Source organism: Sus scrofa, chromosome 4, assembly GCF_000003025.6.
Source record: "Sus scrofa isolate TJ Tabasco breed Duroc chromosome 4, Sscrofa11.1, whole genome shotgun sequence".
Classification (NCBI taxonomy): domain Eukaryota; kingdom Metazoa; phylum Chordata; class Mammalia; order Artiodactyla; family Suidae; genus Sus; species Sus scrofa.
Window position 1 is genome coordinate 130,102,767 of NC_010446.5, and position 19,732 is coordinate 130,122,498.

Here is a 19,732-nt window from a genome sequence, read left to right on the forward strand (position 1 = left end):
TTAAAAAGCAGGGTTTAGATCCTTCAGCCTTGACGGCGGGTGGTCTAAATGCCGAGGCAGAAGCTGGCAGTTATTCACAAGACTTTTTCCTGAGCTCCGTGCAGCCTTTTCTCATACATATCTAGGCAACCACTTAATCTTATTTTATTCAAGAAATGAGGTTTTTTTTTTTTTTTTTTTTTTTTTTTTTTTTTTACCACCTTTGGGCCAAATGACTGAAAATTTTTTTAATTGCTGTTCTGTGTTTGGGGGCCTTTTGAAGCTTTCTGCTTAGGCTGCTAACATTAAACCTGGCAGAGTAACTTCTCAGTCTCTAGCACTAGCCTTGGAGGTGTCTGTCTCATTGTGGCTAACGGTCTAGAGCCAACCCCACCATCTCCGCCCCACTCCCCACCTCCCGCCCGGAACTTAGCTTCCAGTTTGTTTTTATGTAAATGTTCTCATCATTCTACTGGGTACATACTAACCAAACATCCAAGAAAGACAGGAATTTTGTGTTGCCAAGGAGCTAAGTACCTAATTACCAGTGGACATTTCTAGATCTTGAGTGCTAACCTCACCTTCCTTTTCACGCTTCCCCAGCCACGTTCTGTTGTTACTCCAAAAAGCGAGCAGGGTGCCGTCTTACACGACAGGAAAAGGGAAACAGGCCAGAAGGCGCCAGAGAGAGGGAATCGTACAGGCCGCTGAGCATCGAGGACAGAGGCGGTTATCCGAGGAGGTCCTGGGGCCTTTGCGCTTTAAACGTCACCCTTCTTTCCGTCTTCAGTTACTTGACTGTCGGACGTTCCTGGGACGCCCCCACCCCAGGCCTTGCAGTTACCGTCTCTCCTGCCAGAATGTCTTCCCCAAGTTGCCAGCATAGCCCGCAGCCTCCCCTCCTTCAGGCCCGGCCCCTGTCCTGTCTCGGACACCCCATCCGAACGAGGGTCCCCCCCAGACTCTTTCTAGTCCCTAACCCGCTTTATTTTCCCTCGGTTTCTTGACTAGCCCAGGTCATTTCATGTTGTAGCTGTAAATGTGTGCTTTTGCTTGTTTATGAAGCCAGGCATTTGTTTCTTCTCCCTGCCATATCCTCCGGGCCTAAAACAGGACCTCGCTTACAGGAGGCACTCAGTCAATGCTTGCTGAAGAAATAGCACGCGTTGAAAGTTATTTGTCTATGAAATTAAGGCCATGCTCCTCCACTTGGCCTTCAGGGTTCTGCACAGCACGACTTAGTTTGGGGCTGCCAGCTTTTCTAGGGCATCGGGGCGGCTGGCGGCGGGGTGGGGGCAGCAGGCTGGGGACGTGTCACGGAGACTGAGCATCGGGGGCTAGAGCCCCGGCTCCGGCGTTGCCGTGACCAGCGCGGCGTGGAGCCTCGGGGAGGAGGGAGGAGTCTTCAGCCCCGAACAACGTGCCCAGGAGGGTCAGGAGCAGGCCCCCGGAGGCCGGTGGTTTATAGTAAGCAGCTTGCTGATCCTGTGACGCCGAACCCCGCCGGCCTCAGGCGGGGACAGGGGACCGTGCGGCCCCCGGGCTCCTTCCGATGGGTAGAACCGCCAGTACCTCCGCCGTCTTGCTGATTCCAACATCAGTGCCAGCCCTTCGCCTTTAAGTCTCGGTCTTTCCACAGGGATTTCTTAGTACAGAAATACTAAATACATAAAATCCATAGCTCGGCTGAACAAACCAGTCTTCCGCTGTTTTCATCCTCGGGTGTCATCTTGACCGCCTCGGCGCCCTCTCTCCCTCTCCCTCTCCTCTCCTCTCCCTCTCCCTCTCCCTCTCCTCTCCCTCTCCCTCTCCCTCTCCCTCTCCCCTCTCCCTCTCCCTCTCCCTCTCCCTCTCCCTCTCCCTCTCCCTCTCCCTCTCCCTCTCCCTCTCCCTCTCCCTCTCCCTCCCTCTCCCTCTCCCTCTCCCTCTCCCTCTCCCTCTCCCTCTCTCTCTCTCTCTCTCTCTCTCTCTCTCTCTCTCTCTCGTGCCGTCCCTCTGTCTGCAGTCTTTCCTCGAGACCATCTTTGCCGGTCAGTATCTTAGCCCTTTACACTCATGTGCGCTCGCGCCCTCTTTTGAAGCCCTGGGCCCTCAGCACTTCTCTCTGCCTGCATCACACTTAGTTGTATGATTTGCCTCATCTCACGTAGCACTCTGTGCGGTGCCTTTTCAGTAGCTGTTCAGTTAATGGTGTCGCTGGAATTCGGCCTCCGTCTGCTGGTGCTGAACTGAAACCCAGAGACAGAGTTTTGGGTAAAGGAGAAAAAACAGCTTCATTGCTTTGTCAGGCAAAGGGGGCCACAGCAGGCCAATGCCTTAAAGACTGGGCCTCCATTAGAAAGAATTGCGAGGAGGAGAAAAACAGGTATTGAGACAGGAATCAGGATCGGACACACATGCATTCTTCCTTTGGGGGAGCTTCGTCATCCCAGCTGCTGTCGGGGGTCTCGGCCTGGTCTCGCTGGGGGTCTTCCAGGTTACTGCCGAGAATAGCAGTGCTTGTGAAGAGGGTGTATGGATCAGAGATGAGAACGAGCTAGGAAAGTTCCTGAAAACATCGTGTGCTAATAATCTGTAGCCCACAGGCCATTGTCCCCAGGGTGCCTAATCTTCAGCTTATGGGCGATGGGGTTTAAGGTGCAGTTAAGCCCGGGAGAAGGACAAGGAAGGACTCTAAGCTGCCCCTGCCTGTTCCTCCCTGGTCTCTGCATCCCCTCCCTTCCCTGATCAGCAGCCGTCTGGACCCGCCCCTAGGAACTCAGGGAAGGTGGTGGTGGCTGAATGAGGCCCTTTCCTAAGAACAAGAAGTGGGGACACAGACAGGCATTTGCGCCCAGGAGCCCTGCGGGGCTGAGTTCTGCTTCAATGGTTGTAGAATTGAATTAACTCCCTTAAAAGCGACTTTAAGTTCTTCCAAAGACAGTTATAATTTCGGCAAGGAACACATACCATCCTTTTGTTAGCCTCTGACTTTAGAACTAATGATTCCTCACAGCTAATTACTGAATTAATACTAACAGCAAATTAGCTTATAAGTTTAAATTTAGATTTGAGTATTCCCAGTAGCATTTTCTACTCCTTTTCTGTACTCCTTGCCTTTTTTAAGGTCAAGTGGGTGCTCAGAGCAGAACAATGCAGTCAGCATTCATTTTCTAATAAAGTAATGGAAAGAATGCCATTCCAAAAATGTAAAACTTAAGGCTGAAGAGACAAACACACCAGCCACTTTAAAGTTAATTTAGAGTTGTTTTCAAAATAACTCCTGGATTTCTGTAGAATAAGTGATAAGGTGAACAAAATACTCAGATGACAGACCTGTATTATAGTTACTCCTCAGTAACGGAACCTGCTGTTTGTAGCCATCCGATTGCTATTTAGCGTTCATTCTGGAAAACCCTGGTTCCAGTTTCCCATGCACATGGGTTCGTGCATATGCTCAACCGTATTCTTTACCGTGTCCACGGCAGGGACACAAGTAAAGGGCATTTGTCAACTAAAACCTTGTGCCGTGTCTCCATTTGTAAGGATGCGGAACAGCGGGAAAGGGACGTTTCCAGTTAACAAGAGGCTACTTTTCCATCTACAGGGACCAAGAGGACCCGAGGGTCTCTCAGGAGAACAAGGTGTCCAGGGCGCCAAGGTAAACCCTGATTTTCCCATTTCTTACGGAGTGAAATGATAAAATGTCCTACCCGTCTAAAAACTGACCTATTTCCTTAGAAAAGTATGGTTCTAAATTTTCTCTTAGTCGAGGCGTGAAGCGGCCTCTACACACAGAAAGTTTTCTTCTTCCTGAGCTGTATGCTCCTGTTGTCGTCTGTGGTGTGTGGGGTGCGCTAGTGCGGAAAGACCACAGCTCCCACTCTTGCTAACTTGCTGGGTGCTGACTCTTGCAGGGTGAAAAAGGCCATCAAGGAAAAAGAGGGCCGCACGGGCTGACGGTCAGTAGTAAAACATCGACCATCGGCGGGGAGCGGGGAAGCCTTCCGCCCTCCTTGGTGTGCAGTTCGCATTTGCAGAGGGAGTTCCTTGACCAGGGCGTTTTCTTTCTTCGCAGGGCCAGACCGGACGCCCTGGAGAGAGAGGCCTCCAGGGGAAGCCGGTAAGGAATGTGAAACACTCACCCCCCCAGCAGATGAGATCCCCTCCAGTGACTGAGCAGCTGCTGCTCAGTCCTCAGTGTGTGAGGCCAAGGGAACACAAGCTCTTCTCCTCGTCGGGTCGTCGGGCCGGTGTCCGATGTGGGGCAGTTGCTTCTCCTCCGTCGAGGGCTCTCCGCACCTGTGTCCAAACGGTGCTGACGGCCGGGACGTGACTTCCGCGGCGTTACGGGGTTTCCTCGGCGTCCGTGTCGCCTCGAGGCCATGTGGCATCGTGTGCACTTGGAGCAGTAATAGAGCCAACCTAGCAGACAACTCTGAGGCTTCTTGCCCGGTTTCATTTTCACTCAGCTCGAGTGTCGTTTGGGCCCTTGGAGCGAGGAGCTGCGTGCGTGGTCGCATGTGTGCGTGATTGTGTTTTCCCATGGCACTGCTCTAAGAGTTTTAATATCTTATAAGGCTAAGTATTTTCCTACCATCAAAAAAAAAATCTCAGAATTATATAGTTTTTTCCCCTGAGATGCAAGTTCTATGGTTGCTGTTACTAACTGAGAGGGAGAAAAGTGGTTTTTTTTTTTTTTTTTTTTTTTGTCTTTTTAGGGCTGCACCCGCAGCATCTGGAGGTTCCCAGGCTAGGGGTCTAATCAGAGCTACAGCTGCCAGCCTACACCACAGCCACAGCAACGCGGGATCCTGAACCCACTGAGCGAGGCCAGGATCAAACCTGAGTCCCCATGGATACTGGTCAGATTCATTTCACTGAGCCACAAGGGGAACTCCGAGAAAAGCGTTTTTAAGAAAGATAAATATAAACACATGTGTGCAAGATATACATGTATATAATTTTGAGCACATTAAATATATAGGTTTCTAATTACTTTCATTTATAATCATAATTTTAATGTCATTTTGATTTCTCATTTACACATATAATTTAAATTTATAAAATTAGATCATAATTTAAACATATTATGAGTGAAGAGTCAGAAGAGGCTAGGACAAAAATGTTTAGCTGCTGGAGTTCCCTTCGTGTCACAGTGGAAACAGGTCTGACTAGGATCCATGAGGATGCAGGTTTGATCCCTGGCCTTGCTCAGTGGGTTAAGGATCTGGCATTGCTGTGAGCTGTGGTGTAGGTGGCAGACGTGGTTCGGATCTTGTGTTTCTGTGGCTGTGGTGTAGGCCGGCAGTTGCAGCTCTGATTCCACCCCTGGCCTGGGAACCTCCATATGCCATGGGTGCAGCCCTAAAAAGACCAAGAAAAAAAAGTTTAGCTGCTATAGTTATTATCACTCATGTCATGAATTTACTTGTCCCTTCATGAAATCTGCTGCCCCCACCTGTTGTATCCCATAATAACATCACTACATTTGGCTAAAGTCCAGCCTGAAATAGCAGAGACCTAGAAGAGAAAAATGACTGTATCTAGAGAAAGAACTTGTGTGTGACATTATATTATTTATTAAAATCGTCCCACAAAGAAAATTCTTTATTAATCTCCATCATCTGAGTTTCTGATATATCAGTGTAAGTGGTGTTTCTTAGACTCTTTCCCCTTTCCTGCCTTGTATACAAAACTGATATGTTGCAATGAGTGGAGAAATGTGAAATTCATCAAGTACATTCCTCCTGTTTTAGAAAAGTGAGGCCAAGAGATATAAAATTATTCATTTGTACATTGTTGACAGTCCTTAGAATTTTACCTTTATTTCCAGCCCCGCAGATATGCCTGGATAAATGTAAAACTTGTTTGATTTCCTCCATCAGATAAGTTCCTAGAACCATTATATAACCGCAGCTAATGACCAACCAGTTTCACAGACTGCGGAAATGTGAGGTTACCTAGTGGATGACAGTAAACCATGAATTAATGCTAGTTGTCGGGAGGTTCACTTGGCTTTTTGCATATGTTGTCACCTTGGTCTTGATGGAATTGAAACAGCTTTGGAGATCTTAGGGAAGCTGTGATCAGTCAGTACAAGAAATCCAGATGGCCCCAAATATTTGTTGGACCCAGCGCAGTAATCTCAGTATCTCTAGTCGTTGATGCGCTGTCAACAGCAGGCAGGGCTGTAAACTAGGAAGACTGACTGGAGGGCAGATTGACCTCTGTTCCGGTGTGTGCTGCAGCCGCTGTGTGGTCTTGGTGAACCTGGATCTTGTCTTCCTCATCTGTGAAACAGAGACATCTCAAAATTGTCGTCATTCTAAAGCTGTGTGTGAAGTGGAAAATGGTAGCTTATAATCCTCTGCTGGTCCAGGGAAACAGGACAAATGTCTGCCTCTGGTGCAGCGCTGTTGCCTTCCATCCACACCTAGATCGAGTGGGAGGCGGAAGGTGCCTCCACACTGTCAGTCAGCTCTACTCTGTTAAGAAATAAAGACGACGGACATGACGCATTGTGTTCCTAAGGTGATGAAGCCTGGGCAGCTGTTTTCAGTTCTCTAAGTCGTATAAGCACTGTAACAGTTCCTGCCTTACTAATTGTTAGGTAAATATTCTTTCCGTTGATGAGATGGGATGCTAAATCTCCAACTATGATTTTGCATTTCTCTGTCGTTCTTTAATTCTATGAAAGTTTGCTTAATGTATTTTAAAACTATTTTTAGAGTATTCACGTTATGATTAGTCTGTCTTCCCAATAACCTGACCTTTTATCAGCAAAATGTGCTCTGTTGTCTTTGGTAATACTTGATATTCCTGCTAAGACTGTTGGTTGTGAAATCTACTTTACATGACGTATATACGTCTTTCCAGCTGTTTTCATGGTAAACATTCGTTCGTTTTCCACCTGTTTGTGTCCTGATGTCTAAAGTGAGTGTCTCAAAGCTGGAGCTTGCTTTATTCCTCTGCCTTGGAGTCAGTGTTTGCTCCTTTCCACCTGCTGTAGTTACTGATGCGGTTGCACTTGTTTTATTTTTTCTCCTGAACACCTGTTTCATGTTTGTGAGGAAGGGAAATACCTTCAATGGACAAACTTTCTTCAACAGGAAGACAGTGCCTCAGACTCTGTAGTAACAATTATATTTTGAGAGCTGTCATTGATAGAGTGTCTACTGGGAATGTCAAGCATTTTCCTACCCAGAGCATATACATTGGAACCATTTGCAACAACTGACTCCTCTGCTTCTGTTGATATGGTTTTTTCCACTTAGTTACTTGAAATCATTGACTTGCTCTGGATGTGGTTTTTCTTTTTCTAATGAAAGAATATTTTGTAGTTTAATGTACTCTATTAGGCTTTAAAAAGTTTAGCTGTTACGGTTGCATTTGAGTCTACCATTTTATGACTGTTTCTCCTCTCTGGTGGTGCTAAGTGCCTTCTTTAGGCATTGAATAATTTTGAGAACTCCATGTTAACTTAGCTATTGGCTTTATAGCTATACTTCTTCTCATTTTTACTTTTTTTTTTTTGTCTTTTTGCTATTTCTTGGGCTGCTCCTGCGGCATATGGAGGTTCCCAGGCTAGGGGTCGAATCGGAGCTGTAGCCACCGGCCTACACCAGAGCCACAGCAACGCGGGATCCGAGCAAGCCGCGTCTGCGACCTACACCACAGCTCACGGCAACGCCGGATCGTTAACCCACTGAGCAAGGCCGGGATCGAACCCACAACCTCATGGTTCCTAGTCGGATTCGTTAACCACTGCGCCACGACGGGAACTCCTCATTTTTACTTTTTAAGTGATTATTCTGGTCAGAAGTCAGCAGACTTTTTCTGTAAAGTGCCACAAAACGTGACAGGCTCTGTGGGCCGTGTGGTCTGTCCTCATTGCTCGTTTCTTTCGTCATAGTTTGCAGGCAACCAGGGGCAGCACGTAAAGGAATGAGCATGCAAACTCAGGCGATGGTGCACATTTGGCCCTCAGACTGTGGCCTGCCAGCCTCCAGTGTAGGTTACGGTATATGCGTCCTGACTTGCACTGCCTGTTAAGGCTCACAGAGTAGTGCTAAGTGTTCATTGTAGCCATAAACACCTGTTTACCAGCACCTGTCTGATGTGCTCTATTTGTTTTATCTATTACATTTGTGTGTGCTATAAACATCACATTGCAGAGTTAAAATTCTGCTTTATTATAAATCAAATATTTTTGCTTCGGTATTAATGAAATACATGTTTTAGAGATATTTAGGAGGAAAGCAGTGTTTCTAAAATTTATCCATGTATTTACTCCTTCTGATAGTCTTCATTCCTTTCTATAAATGTGCATTTCTAAGTGATCTCATTTCCCTGAAGCCTGTAGACCCTCCTTTAGGTTTCGCAGTCAGACTCTCCTAATGATGAACTCTCTGTTTTTCTTCACACCACCTCCATTCTCTTTCTTTAACTTGCTAAGATGGTGTGGATCTTTTCCTTTCACTGTAGTGTGTACGTTTTTTATTGGTTCACTCGTTTTTTATTGAGGTGTAGCTGACTTGCAGTGTTCCAGGTATGCGGCAAAGTGATTCAGTCTTATATGTATGTGTATACATACATACAATATTTTCGCCAGCTATAAAATTCTGGATCAGCAGAGTTTTCTTTTTCTGTTTGTTTCCATCCAGCCCTGAAAAGGTGACATAGCATTTTTTTCGCCCTGCCTTGTCTCTGATGAGAGGGCCACACTTAACTTCATCATTATCCCCTTCAGAGAAGTGTCATTTTTCTCTGGCTACTTTCAAAATTCTCTGTTTGTCTTTGGCTTTTAGCAGTTTGGCTGCGATGTGCTTACATGATTTCCTGTGCATTTATCCAGATCGAGGTTCGCTGAGCTGTGTGTGTGTGTGTGTGTGTGTGTGTGTGTGTGTAATTTGTGTTTTCACTAAACTTGGAAACTTTTCAGTGTTCTGTTTTTCGAATAGTTTATTCCATATATTTCCCCGCTCTTTTCCTTCTTATATTCTAAGGAAATATATGTTAGTCATTTTGATTACCTTAGGTCCCTGGGGCGTATTCATTCCTATTTCAGTCTTTCTTTTTCCTGTTTTTCATTTTTGTTTTTTTGGATAATCTGAATCTGCCTTCATTAACTTGTTAAGCCCTTTTGATAAAATTGTATTTGTGATAGTGTATTTTTAATTTTTATTTGGATATATAATTTTTATTTGGATAAAGTTTGGTAAATTTTCTTTGTTTCCTTTTACAAATGCTCTTTCTCTTTTGAGATTTCCTATTTGTTTATTCATCATGAGTATATTTTTATTTACATTACTGAGCATATTTACATTGGCTACTTTAAAATCGTTGTCTGATAACTCTAACATCTGTATAATCCTGAATTTGCTCCATTAATTGCCTCTTCTTATAAAGATGGGAAGTTTTTCCAGTCTAGTAATTTTGAGTAATGTCTTGAATATTTTGAATGATTCATTGTAGAGACTCTAAAGTCTGTTATATTTCTTTGAAGAATATTGCTTTTAAAAAAAAATTAACAGGCAGTTAACCGGGCAAGTCAAGCTCCAGGTTTTCTCTCCTCTGTGGTGGGTAGGTGGCTGCTGAGATCTCCGTTCAGTTCCTTAGCCTTGTGCAGGCCCCTTGGGTCCCCCACGCCTGTGTGTGCCTCAGATGTCAGCTAGAGACACAAGCAGAGTGTACACTTGGAATTGGAAGCTCCCCCTCTCTGGCTCTTTCTTCTATCACGTTTGAGCAGCTGTGGTCATTCTAAATTCTACCCTCTTATTACTCATGCCACGAAGACTGAAGATCCTACTTTATTTTAACCATCCTGTGTGGTTATCCTCTGGATAAAAGCCATATACAAAAATCAGAAACCCACCTAGTGCCATTCCTTTCTTTCACCTGTAGGCTCTGCTGCTCTAGTTCCTGCCCTTTTTGAGTCTTTGTCCAGTGCTTTCAAGTCTTTTAATATTTTGTCTTGGGTTTATAGGTTCTGTATATAGATTGGTTTGATAGGAGCTATTGGAAAATACTGCAAATCTTTATGACCTGAAAATACACCAGTGCTATTATTTCCCATTTTTAAGCAACGAAGCAGAATGCACACAGTCTCCACGCTCCTGCATGGACGGGCAGCGGTAGAGATCACGTGCTTGTGCTGCCTTTGCTTATTTCACAAAGCGGGTTGCAGACGTACTGGAGATGTTCATTGGAAACTGAAAGGCCCGGACGCTGGGCTTTCTCTCGGGAATCCGTAGAAGGCAGCTTAGTACAGGGGAAGAGCGTGGATTGGAGTCAGCCTTGTTGGAAGTCAGGTGGGGGTTCATAATAGTTTACATATTTCTTTCCCTTTCTCTGAGCAGAGAATCATATGTAATTTAAACAGAGCATTGATTCTTATAACTCAGAAGACTGTATGTTGCTAGGAATTTTGAATGCCTTTGTTTTCAATTTAATACCATATTTGTCTTAGATTTTAATTTTATGATAAAATATGATAATTGTCACCCACTGTAAAATTGCCAGACTCCCCAAGGTCAGCCATGTAGAAGAGGCAATTGCAAACCCGCAAGGGCAGTATTTTATTTATCGGGAGTGGTCGCCTGGTGTCTGGGACACAGTGCGTGCTCAGTCCATCTTTGGGAGGATCAGAGAGGACCTGGAATTTGATCTCGTGTTTTACGCATCATTTTGAAATACGTCCGCAGACCTCAGACTCAGTTTCATGGTGCTGCAGGTGGCACGGTGTGAGCAAGGGGGGGTAAAAGACCTTGGCGAGGACCAGCACGCTCGTTTCTGGCATCGGGTTTCGGGACCCTCCCTTGTGTCTTGCCGGTTATAAGGGCATAAGTCATACTTACTCGTACACCACAAGGATATTTAGAAAAACTTTCCAATACTGATATGAAAAGTATGAAGAATCAAAATTTAGAATAATTCTGGTTGATAAATATTGGTCACTCTATGGGAGTGGCGATTAAATATAGAGAATATAGGTAGATATAAAGAACTCCTACAATTCAACAACAAAATAATAAACAACCCAATGCAAAAATGAGCAAAAGGACTCGAGTAAGCATTCCCCTAAAGACGATATACAAATGGCCAATAAATACGTGAAAAGATGCTCAGTATTACTGATCGTTAGGGAAATGCAAATCAAGACCACACTGAGCTATCAATTCCTACCCAGAATGACTTTTATGAAACACACACACACACACACACACCCCATACAGACGTAGAAAATAACCAGTGTTGGCAAGGATGGTGGAGGATAGGAATCCTACGTGTGCTGGTAGGAATGCAAAACCGTGGGGCTGCTGGGAAAACAGTATGCCCAGGTCTTCAAACAGTGACACCCAGAATTACCATGTAGTCCATCCAGTCCGCTCCTAGGTATGTACCCCAAAGAACAGAAGGCAGAGGTACAGATACTTGTACGGCAGTGCGGAAAGGAGCATTAGTCACAACAGCCAAAAGGTAGAAAACCCCACGTGTCCATGGATGGACTAAACAAAATGTGGACTCCACATAGAACGGGGTATTACTCCCCCGTGAGAAGGAAGGAAGTCTTGACACATGTTGCAACATGGATGACTCTTGAAGACGCTGTGTTACATGAAGTAAAAAAGCCAGACACAAAAGGACAGATACTGTATGGTTCTGTTTATACACGGTACTTGACGTCGTCAAATTCGTAGAGACAGAAAGTAGGAGCGTGGTTGTCAGAGGAACGAGGTGGGGCTAAGAGATTTTTAATGGGCACAGAGCTTCAGTTTGGGAAAACAGAAGGTTCTGAAAATAGATGGTAGTGATGATAGCACCGCAGCATGAATGTCCACAGTGACACAGTGCTGCACACGTAAATACTGTCACGGTGGTGCACTGTGTGTGCTGAATCCGCATAGTTTACCACAAAAGGAAAAACGAAGAACAGAAGTAGGCAGAAAATTAGATGGGAGGCTCTGAAGAAGAGCTGAGGTAGGGAAGCTGACTGAAACATGGTCAAGCATCACTTTTCCTTCCGGCTTCACCCTTGTTTCTCCAGGGTTTGCCTGGACCCCCCGGGAGTCCCGGAGACAGGGGACCTGCAGGAGAACCGGTAAGTTTTTCTTCATATGTGTCCAGTTGTGTTTTTCTCATAACGTATGTTTTCCTTTCTGTTACTATTGCTCTGTTGTGCTGTGGCTGGTGTGTTTTTGAAAGCAGTGTTTATCATGGGTGCCTAATTGTAAGAATGAATATTTTGCTGTGAATATAATTTTTGTTGCCTTCCTGGTTTCATAAAGTCGCATTTGGTCCTGTTTGTCTAGAACTCTTAGACTTCACGCATTTCTACTTTCTTCACACATTTCTGTTTTCGAAGAGATAATTCTGTTTCATTGAATCTTAGAATTCATATACTATTACACTGCCCCCCACCCCACAACCACATACATAAGGGCAACTCTATAAAAGAGATCATATAGAGAAGCCAAACTCTATATCCAATAGACCAAAATGTAGAAACTTGACAGAAATGCTGTTAGGTCAGTAATACAAGAACTTACGTCAGTTTCCTAAATGTGACTCCGTTACAGAATTTCCATGGAAAACGAATTGTGAAAATGAAATTCCTTGCCACACCTTCCTTCTCACAATACAGTCTTTGTTGCCTGTGCAGCCACTCTTCTGGCTGACGGTGTCAGATGTGCTGTGCAGTAACATGCTTCTGGGGTTTACACACTACTGAGTCGATCTGGTCAGCTGACACCAAAGTTGATAGGCGGCCTTTGCATAATTCACTTAGCCAGTAGGAAGTGGAAAATTCAAACAATCAGAGAGCTAACTGGGAGATATTTAGCCCAGCAGAAATGAATCCGACTAGTGTCCAAGAGATGCGGGTTTGATATTGGCCTCGCTCAGGGGGTTAAGGATCCGGTGTTGCTCTGAGCTGTGGCATAGGTTGCACGTGCGACTTGGATTTGGCAGATCTGGCGTGGCTGTGGCATAGGCGTAGGCGGCAGCTATAGCTCCAGTTCAACCCTAGAAATTACAAAAGAGCTACTGTGTTCATTTCCTCCTTTACATAGTGAACCTCGGGTATAAACTTGCCAAACAATAAGTAAAGATTGGCCTCTGTTTCTACTTTTTCTAAATATAAAATCCTAAGTATGGTGTTGATTTTATCAAACTAAGTTCTTCTGAGTTTTCTCCATTTTGTATCTCCTAACCTGCTCTCCCAATTCTAGTATTTATTTGATTAAAAATAATGCAAATATATAAGTATCTTTTTCTTCCAAAAATTCTGTAGCTTCTTAAATCCTCCCAGTCCTCTTTCTTGAAATGGTGTCTGGCGTGTTGTGTCTACGTAATGCATATCTGTTAAACTGCATTAACTGCAGGTGTACTCAATTCAGCCAGTACAATTAGATGAAGTGAAATGGAATTAAACTCATCTTGATAGAGAAGACATTTAAGTCAAGATAAGTATATGATCCGAGCTACGGCCACAGCAGAGACAATATCCTAGGCTTTATACAAGAAAAGATGTGTTGTTGTGCTGAATGACTCGGTGGCTTAACAGCTCTAAGTCTTAATGTTCAGCGAAGCCCCCTCTGGCGCAGTGGATTAATGATCTGGCTTATCCCTGTGGGGGCGCCGGTTCTGTCCCTTGCCCAGCACAGAGGGTTAAGGATCCGGTGTTGCTGCAGCTATGGCTTAGTTTGCAGAGTTTGCAGCTCTGACTCATGTTTGATCCCTGGCCCAGGAACTTCCGTATGCTGCAGGGGTAGCCAAAAGGGGGGGGGGGAATGGCATTCAAGTCATTGGGTCAGTGGGTGTGGTAAATAAAATATAAATCAATCAATAATGGGTATAATGGGCTTTATTTCATGTGTTTGATCTGCCTAGTATGAGAGCTACCTGGACAAATCTGAGAGAATATATAAGAAACTGTCCTTCTCTGGAGTTAGGGCAACTTCCAGAGGAGGAGCATTTGACTATGATCTGAGGACGGTAGATGCTTAAGCGTGTATGGGGAAAAGCCATTCCAGAGAGAAGTCGTGAACTGGGCAAAGGCCTCCACATTTATTGGAAGACCTACAAGGAGACCAGCGTGGCTGTGGCAGAGTCAGGTGGGAAGTGCAGGATGAGGAGGGGAGGGAGGCAGGGGACAGAAGAGGGCAGCTCCTGAGCCCTGTTCCCAAGGATTTGTATTTTCATCCTAAGACCCAAGGAATGTCATGGGAAGGGGTAGGGCTAGATTTATGGTTGTGTTATCGTTTCGTTAAGGTCACTCTAACCAAATTGGAAGGGACCAGTAACAGCTTTCTGTTCCAACAATCCAGATAAAAAGAGTAGAATGGCTTTGGTTAGCAGAGAAAAGAATAGATATAAAATATTTAAAAGGCGATGAAATGAATAGGAGATAGATATGCTGTGTGAGGTATGATTCCTAAGGTTGTGGCTTGAAGAACTAATGAGATAATTATATCACTCACTGGAGCTGAGAATACCAACAGAAGTTTAACTTTGAGAATGGAAGATTATAAGTCAGTTTAGCTATGTTAAATTTGAGGTGCCTGTGAGAAAGGTGAAGATTGCATTTAGATGTGGAGCTCAAAGCGGAATTATATCCTGAAATTTAAAATATCAGAATCATTGGTCTAGGGAAAGAGTATAGGAATGAAGGGAAAAAAAGGAATCTAAGGCTGCACTTTGAAGCAATTCCACACGTAATAAATGTTGGTAGAAGAGGATGAAACTGCAGAGAAGATGAAAAGAGGCGAGAGGAAAACCAGATAACATCACTTAGGAGTTCATCCCTAACCAGAGCCGATGTTAAAATCTTCATGGTAAATCTAGACCACCCCGGAAGTGTAGTTAATATGCTAAAATTAGACAGAAAACAGAATCAAGTGAAAGTCTTAATTTTAGAAAGAATGGGGTAAAAAAAGATAAAGAGAGGAAGAAAGACAGGTAACAAATAGAAAACTAGTAAATGCACTAGGCATGAATCCAGCTTCGTCAGTAAGCACTTAGATGTCGATATTCTCGGTGTGCTGTTGAGAAACGGAGGCGGAGGAGAAAGAAAAGCAAGGCCTAACTGTGTGTTGTCTTCACGGAGCCCATTGTCAATGTAAAGACAGGGATATCAGGGAGTTCCCATTAGGCCACAGCAGAAACAAATCCAACTTGTATCCATGAGGATGAGGGTTTGATCCCTGGCCTCACTCAGTGGGTCGGGGATCCAGGGTGGCCATGCGCTGTGGTATAGCCTGGCAGCTACAGCTCGATTCAGCCCTTAGCCTGGGAACTTCCATATGCTGCAGGTGTAGCCCTAAAAACAAACAAACAAAACCACACACACACACACACACACACGCACGCACGCGCGCGCACACACACGCACACGCACGCACACACACGCATGCACACAAAAACCCATGGATATATTCAAAGTAAAAGGATAGACAGAATGAACAATTAACACTAACCAAAGAAAAGCTGGAATCGTTATATTTCAGACAACATCAACTTCAGATCAAGGATAATTATCAGGGATAAAGAGGGATATTACATAGTGATAAAGGTATCGATTCTCTCCTGCTTATTAGAAGGGAACCTCCCACAATGATGGGATGGATTTGTATAGTTAACATCAGGCTATGGCTATTTAAATTTAAAGACTCCCCTTTGTTGGGAAAAATTAAATCATACTAAAAGTGATCAGCCTAGCCTCCTAACAGGAAATTCGGCTGGGCACTTTTTGAACAATGCCTACATGTTATTCCCTTTATAAACAGCGGCTGGTGTGGAACAGACTGGGTCAGACGACCGGAGATTCACTGGGTTTTGCCCAAGGGAATTCAGTACTAATTTATGGCCTTGACTCCCACCAGGGTGGATAGGAAGATGTGCTCCAGGATTCTCTTGGTCCCAAGGCCATGTGCGTGTAACGATCTGAAGATGACCCCAACCAGTCTGCCATTGGTATGAGCCCAATGGGTCAAGACATATGTATTCAGCTAGTATGATAACTTACCAGCCTTTTTATACTTTCGATAGGTTTGGAATGTGTATCAGTCATATCAAAGCCTTAACGAAATTTACTTGCAGATTTAAATGACAGTAACCAGACTACTAGGATACTGAATTCTGAGGTCTATATGCTGCTTTACGTGGCCCACTTCCTAGTCTTGATGACATTTTCAGAAACTGGTTTGGTGTGAGATGCACTTGGCTTAAATATTTTCTTATAACCCAATGTTATTAGCTGTATTCTTTGCATTTTGCCTGTTTTATGAGGTTATTGTTTCTTGCATTATTAAATGTGTAACTGAGCCTCCCACAAAATAATGATGACTAGGAAATTTGAACAGTTACCTATCTTTACCAGATTAGTGATTGTAATAGAGTAACTCTAGATATGGAAAGATGCAACAAGAGGGAATATTTTCCTGGACCATAAGGGACTGGTAAAACAGGCGGTCCAGAGACTTTTAGCTGCTGTTCATAAGGCCTAGTCCAGTAAATGCGCACTGAGTGGCCTACCAGTGAAACATTTGCCAGACCTGGGAGTGAGCATTCCTAGCGCTGCGGGACAAAATGGTCATGAAGTGTCTCCCAAAACTGTGGTCCAGTTTGTGGCCACGGAGGAGTCCTGTGAACTGAAGTCTGGCACTTGCCAGCAGCCTCTGCACGGAGTAAACCCTGAGCCACTGCAGCGGCAGCCCCGCAGCCCCACGTGGAGCTCAGGGTGAAGACCAGGCGTGAGGCCCCTGTGCCCTGGGGAACTAGGACAGCCTTCAGGTTGTCAGCTCTCATCAGGAGAAGAGTCTGTGTGTCTGGTTCTCGCATCTCCTCGTGTCTAGAAAAGCACTAAAATCCTTCGTGATGCTGCTGCTCCTTGTGACTGAAGAAACTTTCAGGAGACCAGCAGCAACTTCTGTAAAATGCCTGTGTGCTGCATGCACTCCCTCACCTTTATCACATCCGGATATCCCCCTTTTCCTCCTGGGGAGGAATTTCAGCCCTTCCGTAGTTAAGGATGAAGACTGTCATGGTCATCTGAAAACGCGCTCACCTCACGGGGTGAGAGCCACTGAGCCCTGCAAGCCATGAAGACTCAGGACACTGGCCCAGATAGTGGATAGGCACATCAAAGGAATGATTTATGTGAGCCCAGGACTCTTGTTCCTGCTTGCTGCCCCCCCCCTTTTTTTGCAAAAACTCCTATATATTCTAGTTCCTCCCTCACCACCTCTGAGCTGTTTCTCAGGCTGAGTAACTGTCTCCCAGGCTTAACTCCTAATTTCACGTTAAGTAAAACTTAATTCTAAACTTTCAAAAAAAAAAAAGTATCAATTCTCCAAGAAGACATAATAATGCTTAATATATGCACCGAACAACAGAGCATCAAAGTAAGTGGGACAAAAACTGACAGAACTCCAAGGACGAGGAGACGAGTTTGCTATTTCAGCTGGAGACTTCAGCACTCATCCGTCAGTAACGAGAGATCTAGAAAGCACATAATCAGTAAGATTATACATGAACTGAACATCACCGTCAGGAAGCTGGATCTAATTGACATTTATAGACTCCTTAATCCAGTGACAACAGAATATTCATTCTTCTCAAGCTCGCCTGGAATATTCCCAAGAAAAACTACGTTCTGGGTCATAAAACACGCTTTAACAAACTTCAAGCAAGAGCTATCGTACAAAATATGCTCTCAGTCCATAAAGAAATTAAACTAGAAATCTGTAAGAGAAACATAACTGGAAAATCTCAAAATATTTAGAGATTAAGCAACATAGTTCTGAATAACACTGGATCAAAGAGGGAGTCTCAAGAGAAATTTTAAGAATATTTTGAACTAAACGAAAATGGAAATACAGCTTATCAAACTTTGTGGGATCCAGTGAAAGCAGTGCTTAGAAGGAAATTTATAGTATTGAATGCATATATACCAGAAAAGAAGAAAGCTCTAAAATCAATAGTCTAAGCTCCCACCTTAGGAAACCAGAAAAAGAAGAGAAAACCAAAAACAAAATGAGAAGAAAGAAATAAATGATAAAAATTAGCATAAGTCATTTAAATTAAAAATGCAAAAACAATAGAGAAAAATCAATGAAACAAAAAACTTACTCTTTGAGAAGATGAATAAAATTGGTCAAACCCTAACCAGGCTCACCAAGAAAAAAAAGAGAAGACACAAATTAACTGGTATTATGAATGAAAGAGGGAGCTTTCGCTACTAATCCCATGGACATTAAAAAGTAATAAAAGAATACTGTGAATAACTCTGTGCTCACAAATGTGATAACCTAAATGAAGTGGACTGGTTTCTTGAAAGACATGATCTACTACAACTCACACAAGGAAAAATTTATAATCCTACTAGACCTATATTGATGAAAGAGATTGAGTTAATAATTAATAACCCTCTGAAACAGAAAGCACTGGGCCCAGATGGTCTTAGTGGTGAATTCTATGAAAGAGTTAAGGAACAAAGTGATACCCATTTTCTAGTCTATTCCAGAAAATAGAAGAAACACTTCCTAACTCATTCTGTGAGGCCAGTGTTACCCAACACCAAAACCAGACAAAGCTATTACAAGAAAACTGCAGGCCAGTATCTTCATGAACATGTATTCCAGTATCTTCAAAAAATACTAACAAATTGAATCCACTAATATGTACAAATAATTGAATGTCATAACCAACTAATATTTACCCCAGGTATGTGAGGCTGGTCCAACTTTCAAAAATCAATGAATGTAATCCATTACCTCAACAGACTGAAAAAGAAACTATGTAAAGTAGATGCAGAAAATAGTTTGACCAAATCCAATATCCATCCATGATCAATAAGCAAACTCTCATCAAACTAGGAATAAAAGAGAACTTCCTCAGCTTCATGAAGAATGTATTTTTAAAACCTTAGCACTAACATAATACTTAATGGTGAAAAGCTAAGTGGCTTCCCCCTAAGAAGAGAGAAACAAAGATGTCCCTTCTCTTTAAAACTCCTTCAGCGTTGGCTGAAAGTCCTAACTAATGCCATAGGACAAGAAAAAGAAACGACTGGGAAAAAAGCTATAAAATTGTCTTTGTTTGCAGACGACAAAGAAACCTCAAAGAACTTGAAGAAAACCTCAAAGAACTCACAACAACAGCAGCAACAACAAAACAACAGCAATAACCGGTTGCTTTCCTATATACCAACAATAAGCAATTGGAATCTGATATTTAAAACACAGTACCATTGGAGCTCCCTAGTGGCCTGGTGTGTTAAGGATCTGGTGCTGTCACTGTTGTGGCATGGATTCAGTTCCTGGCCTGGGAATTTCTGCATGCTGTGGGTGTGACAAAACAAAAGAAACACATTAGCATTAAAAAAAAGAAAGAGGCATAAATCTAAGATATATATATAAGATCTATATGAGGAAAATGGCAAAACTCTAATCAAAGACGACCTAAATAAATGGAGAGACATTCCATGTTTATGGACAGGAAGATAATATTTTTAGGATGTCAGTTCCTCACAACTTGATTTACAGATTTAATGCAATTCCAGTCAAAATCCTAGCGAGTTACTTTGTATGTTGACAACAGATACCAAGTTCATGTGGAAAAGCAAGAAAACAAGACTAGCCAGGCAGATATTGAAGAATGAAGTCAGAGGACTGCCCTACCAGACTGAAGATGTCTGATGAAGCAGCAGCAATCAAGACGTAGTATTGACCTAAGAATAGACACACAGGGAAGCTCCGAAGTAGAACTCCAC

At 43.6% G+C, this 19,732-nt stretch overlaps 1 protein-coding gene across 1 annotated transcript in view; it reads left to right on the top strand.

The window, feature by feature from the left end:
* COL24A1 (collagen type XXIV alpha 1 chain) overlaps positions 1-19,732 on the top strand; it is a 331,418-nt gene that overhangs the window by 191,007 nt on the left and 120,679 nt on the right. The window contains 4 exon segments of the mRNA XM_021090341.1: positions 3,566-3,619; positions 3,876-3,920; positions 4,037-4,081; positions 12,008-12,061. Coding sequence (XP_020946000.1) covers positions 3,566-3,619; positions 3,876-3,920; positions 4,037-4,081; positions 12,008-12,061 — 198 coding nt within the window.